The sequence below is a fragment of the Oncorhynchus mykiss genome, chromosome 16 (assembly GCF_057628025.1).
Source record: "Oncorhynchus mykiss isolate SJ-2025 chromosome 16, ASM5762802v1, whole genome shotgun sequence".
NCBI lineage: Eukaryota > Metazoa > Chordata > Actinopteri > Salmoniformes > Salmonidae > Oncorhynchus > Oncorhynchus mykiss.
Window position 1 is genome coordinate 58,394,068 of NC_143037.1, and position 14,444 is coordinate 58,408,511.

Sequence of the window (14,444 nt, forward strand, 5' to 3'; positions counted from 1 at the left end):
CTTTATGTTTGAAGCCTGAAATGTGGCAAAAGGTCGCAAAGTTCAAGGGGGCCGAATACTTTCGCAAGGCACTGTACATACATATCATTGTAGTATTTAGATATTACAATATATCATATTATAATATTAAGACACAGTGACCGTACATACATATCCCAACCAGAAGCTATGGATTACAGGCAATATCCGCATCGAGCTAAAGGCTAGAGCTGCCGCTTTCAAAGAGCGGGACACTAATCCGGACGCTAAGAAATCCCGCAACGCCCTCAGACGAACCATCAAACAAGCAAAGTGTCAATACAGGATTAAGATTTAACCCTACTACACCGCCTCTGACACTTGTCAGATGTGGCAGGGCTTGAAATTATTACGGACTTCAATAGGAAACCCAGATGTGAGCTGCCCAGTGACGCGAGCCTACCAGACGAGCTAAATTACTTCTATGCTCACTTCGAGGCACGCAACACTGAAGCATGCATGAGAGCACCAGCTGTTCCGGACAACTGTGTGATAATGCTCTCGGTAGCCGATGTGAGCAAGACCTTAAAACAGGTCAACATTCACAAAGCCGCGGGCCAGACTACAGGAAAAGGCAGGCCGAACAGGCCCCCAGGACCAGGACGTGTACTCAAAGCATGTGCGGACCAACTGGCAAGTGTCTTCACTGACATTTTCAACCTCTCCCTGACTGAGTCTGTAATACCTACATGTTCCAAGTAGACCACCATAGTCCCTGTGCCCAAGGAAGCAAAGGTAACCTGCCTAAATGATTACCGTCGGTAGCCATGAAGTGCTTTGAAAGGCTGGTCATGGCTCACATCAACAGCATCATCCCTGATACTCTAGACCCACTCCAATTTGCATACTGCCCCAACAGATCCATGGATGACGCAATCTCAATTGGACTCCACACTGCCCTTTCCCACCTGGACAAAAGGAACACCTATGTGAGAATGCTGTTCATTGACTACAGCTCAGCGTTCAACACCATAGTGCCCAGAAAGCTCATCACTAAGCTAAGGACCCTGGGACTAAACACCTCCCTCTGCAGCTTGATCCTGGACTTCCTGACGGGCCGCCCCCAGGTGCTAAGGGAAGGCAACAACATGTCTGCAAAGCCGATCCTCAACACTGGGGCCCCTCAGGGGTGCGTGCTTAGTCCCCTCCTGTACTAACTGTTCACCCACGACTGCGTAGCCAAACACGACTCCAACACCATCATTAAGTTTGCTGACGACACAACAGTGGTAGGCCTGATTACTGACAACGATGAGACAGCTTATAGGGGGGAGGTCAGAGACCTGGCAGTGTGGTGCAAGGCAAAGTGAGCAAGACAAAGGAGCTGATCGTGGACTACAGGAAAAGGCAGGCCGAACAGGCCCCCAATAACATTGACAGGGCTGTAGTGGAGCGGGTCGAGAGTTTCAAATTGTCAAAGACTCCAGGGAGCGGTACCGAGGCAATGTGTCAGGGTACAGGTAAGTGTTCTCTCTGCTACCGCACGGCAAGCTGTACCAGAGTGCAAAGTCTAGGACCAAAAGGCTCCTTAACAGCTTCTACCCCAAAGCCATAAGACTGCTGAACAATTAATCAAATGGCCACCCAGACTATTTACCCCCCATTTGTTTTTACACTGCTGCTACTCGCTGTTTATTATCTATGCATAGTGACTTTACCCCTGCCTACATGTACAAATTACCTCGACTAACCTGTACCCCGCACATTGCCTCGGTACCGCTTCCTTGTATATAGCCTCGTTATTGTTTTGTTATTGTGTTGCTTTTTATAATTTTTTACTTTAGTTTATTTGTTAAATATTTTCTAAACTCTTTCTTGAACTGCATTGTTGGTTAAAGGGCTTGTAGGTAAGCATTTCACATGTGACAAATAAAGTTTGATTTGATTCCTTAGCATCGTTAAATGCCTTTCTGGGCATCACCCAGTTTGTCAATTAATAAGGATATCTGCTTGAAACAGCCTCTAAATGAAAATGACTTTACATTCTCAAATAGCTGCCAGATCAGAGGGTTTTTTCGGGTTGCCAGAAAAAAATATAACAACTTTACAAAGATCTCTTTGCTGACATTCCACAGACCTGTCCCCTCCCACGACGTCACACGGATCCTTTCCTTCCTGCTTGCTTGCTAGCTTAGCTTCAGCTGTTGGCACTTGGCTGTCCAAGTGGTGCATTTGTGATCCTCCAGCTATCCCTTAACTTAATCGGGTCGTATTTAGGAGATTTTACAATAGTTATAGTAACAAAAGCTGCGACATATAGACCAGGTACTTATATCAGAAAGGCTTTCGAACCTCTGGGACATGGCCAGACAAGAGCAAGTCCTCCAGCTTGAGCCACCACACGAACTGAAATTTAGAGGTAAGAGGGCAGGGCCGGGCAGTTTGGTCTGCAAGTATTTGACCATTGTTCCAAGCTAGCTAACGTCAACGCATTATCAGTAGTGTTGTTGATAACTAAACAATGGGTCTGCACACGGTTTATCATATTTGGTTTCTAGAGCGGTGACAAGCAAAGGGACATTGCATAGCAACGTCTTCTACCTACTGATGCTAACCGGCTAATGGCTAGCTGTCATTTTCTTCAGTGGCTAGCAAGCTATCTTAGCCTGCAATGAAAAGCCAGGCCCTGGTAATTTTGTCAATCAATGTTAGTTGCATGTTATTCAGTTACTATCATCTCCCTTACTTGCGAGTCAGTTTTTGCCACCATAAATTAAGATATTTCTGCTATAGCTACTAACGTTACTAACTAGCTAAATGAAGTATAATTAATTCATTTATAGTACTTTCTGAGGTCAGAGCGATACTAATGAAAATCCCATTTCACAATTACCTTTATGGATACATATACGTTTCTCAATCCATTCGTGGGGCACATATTTGTTTTAGCCCTGACCACACATGAACAAGCCCTTGATTAGTTGAATCAGCCCTTGATTGGTGTTATTGTTGGCCTGAAACTGTGCACCTCCTAGGGGAGCCCCAGGAATTGATTGAGAAATACTGCAGTAGAAAAGTGACTGTTGACAATTGTCAGGCGCAGGATCAGTGAGTTTTAGCAGAATTGTAAGGTTCTGAGTAGGACCATCTTACCGCTTGTAATTGAGTTATTGAACAGGCTATAATTGATGAATAGATTTGAGAATTGGATTAGGGCTGTCCCCAACTAAAAATAAAATTGGTTGACCGAGTCATCAGGTTCTTTCGACCAATCGATTGGTTGACATTTTTAAACGTGTATTTTTTCCATATATAGACACATCTTATGTGTTTTAATCAAAACAACGATATGCACTGAGCTTGTCTGATGCTTTAAGCACTATGTTTGATGAAATATTAAGACACACAAATAAATAGAGGGAGTCTGACCGGGGAGTCCGACTGCAATTGATTTGATTGTGCCGGGCCGAGCTCAGACTTGCTGCACTGTATAATTTTTGTTTTTACAGCGAGTGACTGTGTGACTAGCACCGGTTGTCTCTCCCTCCTCCTTGCTGCATCAAAGACTACAGAACATCAACAGTATTTATCACACTGTCCGTGTTGTTGAAGCTGCAACATGATTGCAGACATTTCTCACTGAAAAGTTTTGTTGCCGAAATCCCTAATTTGTTTAGGAAAAACATTCCCTATTCCCTCAACCCTTGGCCTTGCTCTCTTTACGTGACACGTATGCATCGCATAAATGTGAACAATCTGACCTATAGCATATCATAATTACATCCATAAATTGGTTATAACGAACTCTGAACACCGTAACACGTGACAGCAAATATAAGTATTGAAAAATAGGCCTAAGCAAGTTAAGGTGTTAAGACTAAACAGGATGCGCTCTTAGGCCTACAGCTCGATGGTAGTTATACAAGGCAACTAAGCCTACTAATGATAATGACATTACTTATTATAATGATGATGATAATAACAATAAGGAGATCAAGAAAAAGTTTAGTTATTCTAAATATACTATTTTTCTGACAATTTGGAACAGTGTAAACAACACTAAATACATTACAAGTAATACCAGAGAGGATGTTCTAACGAAAACAAGTGTACAACTTTAGTACAGCAAAACGAAGATTAAAAACAGCCAAATGTGTGAAATTGTTTATCTGACATGTGTTGCGTGAGGCTTGGTGCTCACGGAATCAGTTGGCTATTAAACAAACACACAAACATGCAACACAAGCAGGATCTGAACACAAGCGAGATCAATCTTATTTCTGTAGATACTTTTGGTCATGTAGTGTATGTGGACACCTGATCGTTGAACATCTCATTCCAAAATCATGGGCATTAATATGTCCTCCCTTTGCTGCTATAACAGTCTCCACTCTTCTGGGAAGGCTTTCCACTAGATGTTGGAACATTGCTGCGAGGACTTGCTTCCATTCAGCCACAAGAGAGTTAGTGAGGTTGGGCACTGATGTTGGGCGATTAGGCCTGACTCGCAGTTGGTGTTCCAGTTCATCCCAAAGGCGTTCAATGGGGTTGAGGTCAGGGCTCTGTGCAGGCCAGTCAAGTTCTTCCACACCAATCTCGACAAACCATTTCTATATGGACCTCACTTTGTGCACAGGGGCATTGTCATACTGAAACATGAAAGGGCCTTCCCCAAACTGTTGCCACAAAGTTGGAAGCACAGAATCTTCTAGAATATCATTGTATGCTGTAGCGTTAAGATTTCCCTTCACTAGAACTAAGTCGCCTAGCCAAAACCATGAAAAACAACCCCAGACCATTATTCCTCCTTCACCAAACTTTACAGTTGGCACCATGCATTGGGGCAGGTAGCGTTCTCCTGGCATTCGCCAAACCCAGATTTGTCCGTCGGACTACCAGAAGGGAAGTGTGATTCCTCACTCTAGAGAATGCGTTTCCACTTCTCCAGAGTCCAATGGCTTTACACCAGTCCAGCCAACGCTTGGCATTGAGCATGGTGATCTTAGGCTGGTGTGCGGCTGCTCGGCCATGCAAACCCATTTCATGAAACTCCCGATGAACAGTTCTTGTGCTGACGTTGCTTCCAGAGGCAGTTTGGAACTTGGTAGTGAGTGTTGTACCTCTACGCAGACAACACCATTCTGTATACTTCTGTCCCTTCTTTGGACGCTGTGCTATCAAACCTCTAGACAAGCTTCAATGCCATACAACTCTCCTTCCGTGGCCTCCAACTGCTCTTAAATGCAAGTAAAACTAAATGCATGCTCACTGGTCAGCGATTGGTTGGTCACCCCCAAAGCCAACTCCTCCTCCTGGTCACCCCCAAAGCCAACTCCCCCTTTGACCGCCTTTCCTTCCAGTTCTATGCTGCCAATGACTGGAACGAATTGCAAAAATCATTGAAGCTGGAGACTCATATCTCCCTCACTAACTTTAAGCATCAGCTGTCAGAGCAGCTTACAGCAGCTTATAGCTCTTCAGTAAGGCCATTCTGTCAATGTTTGTCTATGTCGCCATTGCATGGCTGTGTGCTCAATCTGATACACCTGTCAGCAATGAGTGTGGGTGAAATAGCCAAATCCACTAATTTGAAGAGGTGTCCAGATACTTTTTTTTCCCCCAGTGAAGGGAAATCTTAACGCTACAGCACACAAGGACATTCTAGATGATTCTTAGCTTCCATCTTTGTGGGAACAGTTTGGAGAAGGCCCTTTCCTGTTTCTGCATGACAATGCCCCCGTGCACAAAGTGAGGTCCATACAGAAATGGTTTGTCAAGATCAGTGTGGAAGAACTTGACTGGCCTACACAGACCCCTGACCTTAACCCCATCAAACACCTTTGGGATGAATTGGAACACCGACTGCGGTCCAGGCCTAATCGCCCAACATCAGTTTTGACATCACCAATGCTCTTGTGGCTGAATGGAAGCAAGTCCTCGCAGTAATGTCCCAACATCTCGTGGAAAGCGTTCCCTGAAGAGTGGAGACTGTTATAGCAGCAAAGGGGGGACTAACTCCATATTAATGCCCATGATTTTGATGTTCAATGAGCAGGTGTTCACATACTTTTGGTCATGTAGTGTATCTGTTGTCTATTCTCTCCATCTTTTCCAGGTCCATTTACAGATGTCGTCACGGCCACCCTGAAGCTAGGCAACCCAACAGACAGAAATGTGTGTTTTAAAGTGAAGACGACAGCGCCTCGTCGATACTGTGTCCGTCCAAACAGTGGCATCATTGACGCAGGCACTTCCATCAATGTATCTGGTTGGTATCTTTTAGTTTGATTTATAGATGATCGTAGCAGAATAATCTCAGGAACGAATAGTATATTGAGCTGGTCAACGGAAGGTAACTTGTTGCTAAGAGTTTGCTTGATGCCATTTGTCTGCTTTGTTTTGCAGTTATGCTGCAGCCTTTCGACTATGATCCCAATGAAAAGAGCAAACACAAATTCATGGTGCAGTCCATGCTTGCTCCATATGACATGACTGACATGGAAGGGGTGGTAAGTGTCCAAATGGAATGTGATAAATCTGAATGTCACTAATTATGATCTGATGATCCCAGTAAGTTTATTCAATCTGCATTTCTAGTTCTGTCTTACTGTCTCAAGCATCTACTTGTTTATGCGTTGCAAGTGGGACAAATGTGCTGTCAGGATATGCTTCTCTTATGAGTGTCATGGAGTCCCTATTTGGGTGTGGTCATCTTGGTGTTGCCTTATTATTCAGTTCTTTCGGCCCTCTTCTTCCTCTCTGTCACTCTTTCTATCATTCTATCCTCCTTCTGGCCGACAGTGGAAAGAGGCAAAGCCAGAGGAGCTGATGGACTCCAAGTTGAGATGTGCATTTGAGCTGCCACTAGAGAATGACAAAACTGTAAGTATCTCCTACATCTTATCATATTACTACATACAATTGCATGTTTTTTGTTGTTGTTGACATTCCTTCCCTCACAGATTTCACCGTACAGTGTAAGATTAATTCAGAGCACCTTCATTCCATTCACAAATAGATTCTGAATGATTCGATCATCTCCACTCCATTGCATCTCTGAAACAGCCGTTGCCATGTTTTGTTTTTTATTTTGTGCTTCTCATCCCCATTCTGTTATTCATCTGCATGTTTCTGTCTCCACTCCTTTCCACAGCATGACAGTGAAAGCAACAAAAATGTGTCCTCTACCTCCATAAAGTCAGAGCTCTCCTCACTCCCTAAGTCTGCCAGCTCCTCCCTGGATGACGGCGAGGTGAAGAAGATCATGGAGGAGTGCAAGAGGCTGCAGATGGAGGTCCAGAGACTACGGGAAGAGAACAAACAGATCAGGGTGAGACTCAAATGTCCCTAGAACCCACAACAATCAGATCTGTTCGACACAATGCATTTTATTTGCTCCATCTGTAACAATGCAGACTTACTTAATAGGCCTCGTTTAATATATAACAGCTGTTTTTTGAGCAATAACAGTGACAAGCAGTTACTGATCTCAAATCAGTCAATTACCCATCTCAAATATGAGGCCTATTATGTAAGTCTGCATTGTTTCAGATGGAGCAAATAACTGACATTTGGCCTGTGACTCCTTCCTTCTACCCAGGAGGAGGATGGTCTGCGGAAGAGGAAGGTCACGTCCATGGCGTCCTCTCCCCACTCATCTTCCTCACAGGCCATGATAAGGGAGGAGGGCCTGAGTACCCGCGTGCTGGCGCTCTGCGTGCTGTTCTTCGTCATCGGTGTCATCATCGGGAAATTGGCCCTGTAGATGTAGCCAGCTGCAGCATGCTCGGAGGACCGAAAAAAAACAACAACAATGGGATGTGTACTTGTTTTTTTGCATAATGCAATATCACATGGGTTTATTTGAGTTGTGAAATTATTTACCATAAAGCAAAGGTAATCTAGTGAAATAATGAAAAGAACCGGTCACGAGTCGTCTTGCCTTTTAATCACTGTATTTTCCATCCCTACTTGCACAGATACAATACAAATCATTGTGTGGGGATTGGGGAAATTGCAACGTTGTGTTCTATAAGCATCAATGATAGCAATGTGTTCCAGCAAGGTCAAGGCTTTTCCTACAGCAGAACTAATGTGACTGAGTTCTATGACATTGTGTGAATGTTTTAATCACTGCTTTTTTAAGGCAAGGAGACCGTGCATTGTGTGTGAGTCGAGAGGCTGCCGGTGAATTTTAGCATGAAGGGGGGTAATTATGTAAATCCTGTCATCCAACTGATTCCTGTATGAAACATAAAATGGATTTGGGGGGGGGTAACTGAAAAATAAAATGTTAACCATCATTTTGTCCAAGACAGACCCCTGTCCAATGCAGTAGGTTGCTTATTTTTTATAATCAATTAGAAATGTGTTTTTAATCTATCACAGAATATGTACTGTCTCATAGTGCTGCAGTGAGTTAGGTCTACACATTTTAGTGTGTAATTTAGTGACAGTCTCTGAGGTGAAGGCACAGAATCGGTGACTTGTAATTTGGTCAAAGCCCCAGCCTGTGAAGGATGTCTTCAGGATCAGTATGTGGGTGGTGCCTTTTGCATCTCTGATATTTTAAGTAGAAATTTTGCACCAATATTGAATTTTAAGTCTGTTATATTAAATTAAGTGCCCTTTAACATAGACCACATTAATTCAATAAATCTGTTGTTTTTTGCATGAATTAAGGATTGCTAAATTGCCCAAATTTGGAATTTTGACATCCCTCCGTCAACGCTGACACTTCTAGGAAGATTTTACTGCACTTAGGCCTAGATTCAATTAGATCAAGCGTTAACAGGCAATAGCCGACACCCGCATTTCTGATGTTGTGGCGGTAACTGTTGGAGCTGCTCTTCTGATCGTTCAGAAGCCACAACTGCCAAATTCTCTAAAATGACGTTGGAGGCGGCTTATGGTAGAGAAATTAACAAATTCTATGGCAACAGCTCTGGTGGACATTCCTGCAGTCAGCATGCCAATTACACACTTGTGTTAGAAGTTCAGAACGAGAAAGTGTAGACTATAGGGTGAAGAAGTGGGACACTTTTTTTCATATCTGTGTTCTGTAACCTTTTTCAACATCTAGCCAACATATCTCAACACGTGATACATTCCTGAAATCCTCAAGATGTTCCCTAATCATCACATCAATTTGTGTGATTAGGAAACATCTGAGGAATTCAGAAATTCATCATCTGTTGGGCTAATATGTGTCCGACTTTTTCTGAAATTACTCAAATAACAGTACAATACTTCTTTTTTTTTTACAGGATATAGTACTACACGAACCAGAACCTTGCCTAACCTAAGTACAGGGGTTCCCTAATGTAAACTGGATCCCTTTCCTCCATTGGAATAGTTTATAAGACTGTCCCACTTTAGCTACTCCATGCTGTCCTACTTTAGTTAGCTATAGTTGGTAAAGCAGGACAACTAAAAACATGACTGAATTACAAAATTGAAACATAATATTGCCAATTTTTTAAATGTATTATTTTGATGCATCAGTACATAGTATGCACATTTACATCAGAATTTGGCACTGCGTTATTTCTGGTAGTTTTAGAACCTTAACATCAAAACAGAAAAAATTATCACAACAGCAGGAAGTGAAGTGCCACACAGGAAGTGGGCCGAGAGAGTTTCTCCCACAGAGAGATAGGGAAAGAGAGGCTCAGATGACATCATGTAGCTGATTTTACCATGTGCTTTGCAGGGTAAGCTTGTTTGAAGCTTGCTCTTCCCGCCTCTATGATATCAATGAAGTGATGTGATTTTGATCATGTGGTTTCTCTGCAAGGGCTTAGTAACATTAGTTTTGATTTGCTCTTGTCAAACCAATAAATAAACGTCAGGATTATGGTGTCCCAGTTTATATAACGTCCTACTCTTTTTGAATTCACCCTATAGAAATAATGACACTCAAATTTAAGATCATAAAATTAAATAATGAGGATTTCGATCAGCCTAATGGAGGTGAGATTACATCTCACATTCCAGTGTTTGAGCTTGTAAACAAGGCTGCAATGGATTTCTCTTGATGCTACTCTATGCAGCCAATGGCAGTGTCCACTTTAGATAATGCCGGGAGCTGCTTGTTGATTTGACAGCTCTAATGGGACTTCCTAAAAACACACCATTTTGATACATCTACAACTGGAAGTAACTTTTCGTTGCAGGTTAGGAGAGCATTTCGCCAACCTTAACCCTTTTCCTAACCTTAACCTAATTATCCTAACCTGCTATGCTAATTCTCCTAACTTGTTGCATAAATTCTAACCTGCTATGAAAAAGTAACTTCCGGTCATAGATGTATTGAAGTGCCATGTTTTAGGGAATATCCAGTTCCACCTCCTACATGCCAAAACAACCACTATGCGGATATCGGCTAAAGCGGATCTGATTGAATTGAGCCCTTAATCCCAAAATGTCTCCAAGTTTCACCATAATTGCAAAGGCTAGTTATTTTGTTGCTTTGACTGTCATTTCTGAAGATTATGTATTTCATGTGATTAGTGGTTTATTTACGACTGTCCCTCATTCAAGGTCAACCCTGTTATGTAAACTAAACTCTTGTTTTAATATGGTGAAGCCATTACTTTTTAAAATATATTTTTTAAAAGGAACATTAAACATCTAATAGTCAAATCCTAGAGTAAAATCAGGTGAGCTGGTTCTATTCTTTTTGGTCATTTTCTGGTGTTTTGTGGTAAATTGTTTATAATGCATTTAATGTAAAAAATGTTTTTATAGAAACTGAAATTGAAAACTATATATTTTTTCTTACTAGATCGAACCGTAACTGAACCGACATCAAAAAACACTTGCTCAGCACTATGGACAACTGAGCGGGTGGAGCATAACATGTTCACCCTGTTAAAGGCTTTGTATGGTCAATCTGGCTCTGCAGTGGCTGTACAGCATTTACTGTGATACAGCCTCTGCAGAAAACAGAGCAAATATACCTTTTGTCCTTCGCGTAGCAGAACTATTGTGAAGGAAGTTGTCAAGGAAGTTTGTGTTTATATAGGACCTCCCACCCCAACCTACCATCAACCAATAATAATGGGCAGCCCTCCGCATTGTTACAAAATTTGAGAGGCACATGGTGATGCGGTAAGGAGCTTGATTTGGCCTCCGCATGCCTCCGGAGGCTTGCGTCTTAACCTCCATACAAATCATCATACCACATTTTCAGATCAAGCATAAATTGGCTTTAATCCATACATAGATTAGGGTGACCACATGTCCCGGATTGTGCGGGACAGTCCCACATTTTATCCCTTTCTCCAACAAGGAAACAATCATGTCACGCATCATCTGGGACATGTGGTCACCCTAATCTAAACACCACTAATCTTGAAAAAAGGTTGATTTGTCCTGTATTTCAGTCAGACATTCTAACCTGTCTCTTGCAGTCACGCTGCGCTAATTAAAATATACAATATATATACAAATAATGTGGACACCCCTTCAAATTAGTCGATTAGACTATTTCAGCCATTCCCCTTGCTGATGTGCATAAAATCGATCACACAGCAATGCAATCTTTTTTTCATGGTTCGGGCTAGAACCCCTTAGCTCCAGTGAAGGGAAATCTTAAAGCTACAGCATAAAATTATATTCTAGACGATTCGATGCTTCCAACTTTGTGGCAACAGTTTGGGGAAGGCCCTTTCCTGTTTCAGCATGACAATGCCCTCTTGCACAAAGCGAGGTCCATAAAGAAATGGTTTGTCGAGATCGGTGTGTGCAGGCTCTGGCCTGCACAGAGCCTTGACCTCAACCCCATCGAACAATTTTGGGATGAGTCAGGTCTATTCCTCCAACATCAGTGCCCAACCTCACTAATTATCTTGTGGCTGAATGGAAGCAAGTCTCCGCAGCAAATGTTCCAACATCTAGTGGAAAGCCTTCCCAAAAGAGTGGAGGCTGTCATAGCACATAGAGAGGGGGGGACCAACTTCATTTTAATGGCTATGATTTTGGAATGCGATGTTTGACGAGCAGGTGTACACATACTTTTGGTAATGCAATGTATATAGCCTATTAAAAGGATGTGGTACTGGTGATGTTAAACACTTCTCCAATCGTTGTTTAGATCTAATATTATGCGCAGTGCAAGACCAGACGTTGGACAACGTCATATGCCTATCATCAACCAATCATATTTTTCCAATCCCTTTCAGGCTAAATTCCAAATAAACTCGGAGAGGACAGTTCGGACTACAAAAGTAAGTAAATAGAAGTATTAGACTGAAGGATAGTAGGTGATTTCGCCAAACTTATGAGGCTCTCCATGCACATTAGTGGCTCATGTATCATATTATTTGCTGCTACTTCATTCAATCCCGTTTTAACGGTCACTCTTCCTAACTGTTTTACATTCCTGGAGACCAGCCAGAAAGGTATCCTTTTGGGCAAGAAAAAATAATATGTTAGGTGTGCTTAAAGCCAATTTATGCTTGATCTGAAAATGTGGTCAGAGGCGCTGTATGGATGGTGTGATGCAATTTCGTGCCCTCTGGAGGCACGCAGAGGCCGAATTGAGCTCTGTACCGCATTGCGTGCCCATCTCAAATTTTGTAACATTGTGGAGGGCTCTGTATAGCTCCACATTGACATGATTGGTTGACAGTAGGTGAGGGCGGGAAGTCCTGCATAATCACAAAATCACTTCCTTGACAACTTCCTTCACAACAGCTCTAAGCTGCTTGGCAAAGCACAAAAAGTATGAATGCCCTGATGATATTTGAGTGCAGCTGCAATACAAATAAAAAACTATTTACAAATAAAATATAAGGTGACCCCCGAAAGCCAGATGGAGATGGGTAAATTAGACGTGCATTCAGTCTTTATATTACTGTAGCATGGCCTTGTGATAGATGCTGTTTTTTAGTCTCTCGGTCCCAGCTTTGATGCACCTGCACTGACCTCGCCTTCTGGATAATAGTGGGGTAAACAGGCTGTGGGTCGAGTGGTGGATGTCCTTGACTTTTTTGAGGGCCTTCCTGTGACATCAGGGCCTGTAGGTGTCCTGTAGGGCAGGCAGTGTGCCCCACGGTGATGAATTGGGCAGACCGCACCACCCTCTGGAGAGCCCAGGGGTTGCGGGCTGTGCAGTTACTGTAACAGGCAGTGATACAGCCGACAAGATGCCTTCAATTGCACATCTGTAAAAGTTTGTGAGGGTCTTAGGGACCAAGACTAAATTCTTCAGACTCCAGAGGTTGAAGAGGCGCTGTTGCACCTTCTTCAGCACACTGTCTGTGTGGGTGGACCATTTCAGATTGTTAGTGATGTGTACGCTGAGGAACTTGAAGCTGTTCACCTTCTCCACTGCGGTCCTGTCGATGTGGATAGGGGGGTACTCCCTCTGCTGTCTCCTGAAGTCCACGATCAGCTCCTTCGTTTTGTTGATGTTGAGGAAGAGGTTATTTTCCTGGCACCACTATTTTCTTGGTGCCAGGGCCCTCACCTCCTCCCTGTAGGCTGTCTCGTCATTGTTGGTAATCAGGCCTACTACTGTTGTGTTGGAGGCGTGCGTGGCCATGCAGTCATGGGTGAACAGGGAGTACAGGAGGGGGCTGAGCACGCACCCTTGTGGGGCCCCTGTGTTGAGGATTAGCGTAGTGGAGGTGTGCACTGCAGTGTGCAGTGCGATGACTTTTGCATCGTCTGTGGATCTATTGGGGCGGTATGCAAATTGAAGTGGGTCTAGGATGTCAGGTAAGGTGGAGGTGATATGATCCTTAACTAGCCTATCAAAGCACTTCATGATGACAGAAGTGAGTGCTACAGAGCGATAGTAATTTAGTTCAGTTACCTTTGCTTTCTTGGGTACAGGAACAATGGTGGACATCTTGAAACAAGTGGCGACAGCAAACTGGGATAGTGAGAGATTGAATATGTCCGTAAACACGCAGCTAGGGATGCCGTCTGGGCCGGCAGCCTTGCGAGGGTTAACTTCCTTCACAACAGCCCTGCTCTGCTCCACAAAGTGCAAGACGCATGAATGCACCTGACTTCTGCGGAGTCCCCATTGCAGTAAATGCTGTAAGGCCATTGCAGATGTTGGTTTGACCATGCAGAGCCTTTTTTGTCAACCCCATATTTTGCTCAGTCAGACATTTCCAAGTTTCCTAGTTCCTACTAGTACGTAAATGTGGCATACATTTGGAAATGAATAGCCACTTACTATAGTAATAGTAAGTAGTACTTTTTTACTTAACTTTTATTTAAGTTCAACATGGGCTCATTATGACAGAATGTTAAAAAAAATACACATCTCAAAAGGCACCGATTTGGTTGAACGACTAATGACTGAAAGGAACGACTCATTAAATGGGAGAAACAGTGATACAACATAGGCCTATAGAGCCCCACATTAGAGGTGTCATAATACCCATAACACCTAGCAGTCAAACAGGGAAATAATTCCAGTAGTTTCGCACCATTCATTTTTCGCATAGGGGTTTTTAGAAACTTTA

The 14,444-nt window shown here is 43.0% G+C and overlaps 1 protein-coding gene across 2 annotated transcripts; it reads left to right on the top strand.

The window, feature by feature from the left end:
* Positions 1-1,896: 1,896 nt before the first annotated feature.
* Positions 1,897-8,261, top strand: LOC110492343 (vesicle-associated membrane protein-associated protein B). 2 transcript variants are annotated; one of them, XM_021566579.3, is made up of 6 exons: positions 1,897-2,377; positions 6,074-6,226; positions 6,364-6,467; positions 6,760-6,840; positions 7,112-7,288; positions 7,559-8,261. In XM_021566579.3, the coding sequence occupies exons 1-6, from the start codon at positions 2,320-2,322 to the stop codon at positions 7,721-7,723; spliced, it is 738 nt and encodes a 245-aa protein (XP_021422254.1). In that variant the 5' UTR covers positions 1,897-2,319; the 3' UTR covers positions 7,724-8,261. The 2 variants fall into 2 exon arrangements, with proteins under 2 accessions (XP_021422254.1, XP_021422256.1); XM_021566581.3 differs by having other exon boundaries at positions 2,082-2,377; positions 7,181-7,288.
* The last annotated feature ends 6,183 nt before the right edge of the window (positions 8,262-14,444 follow it).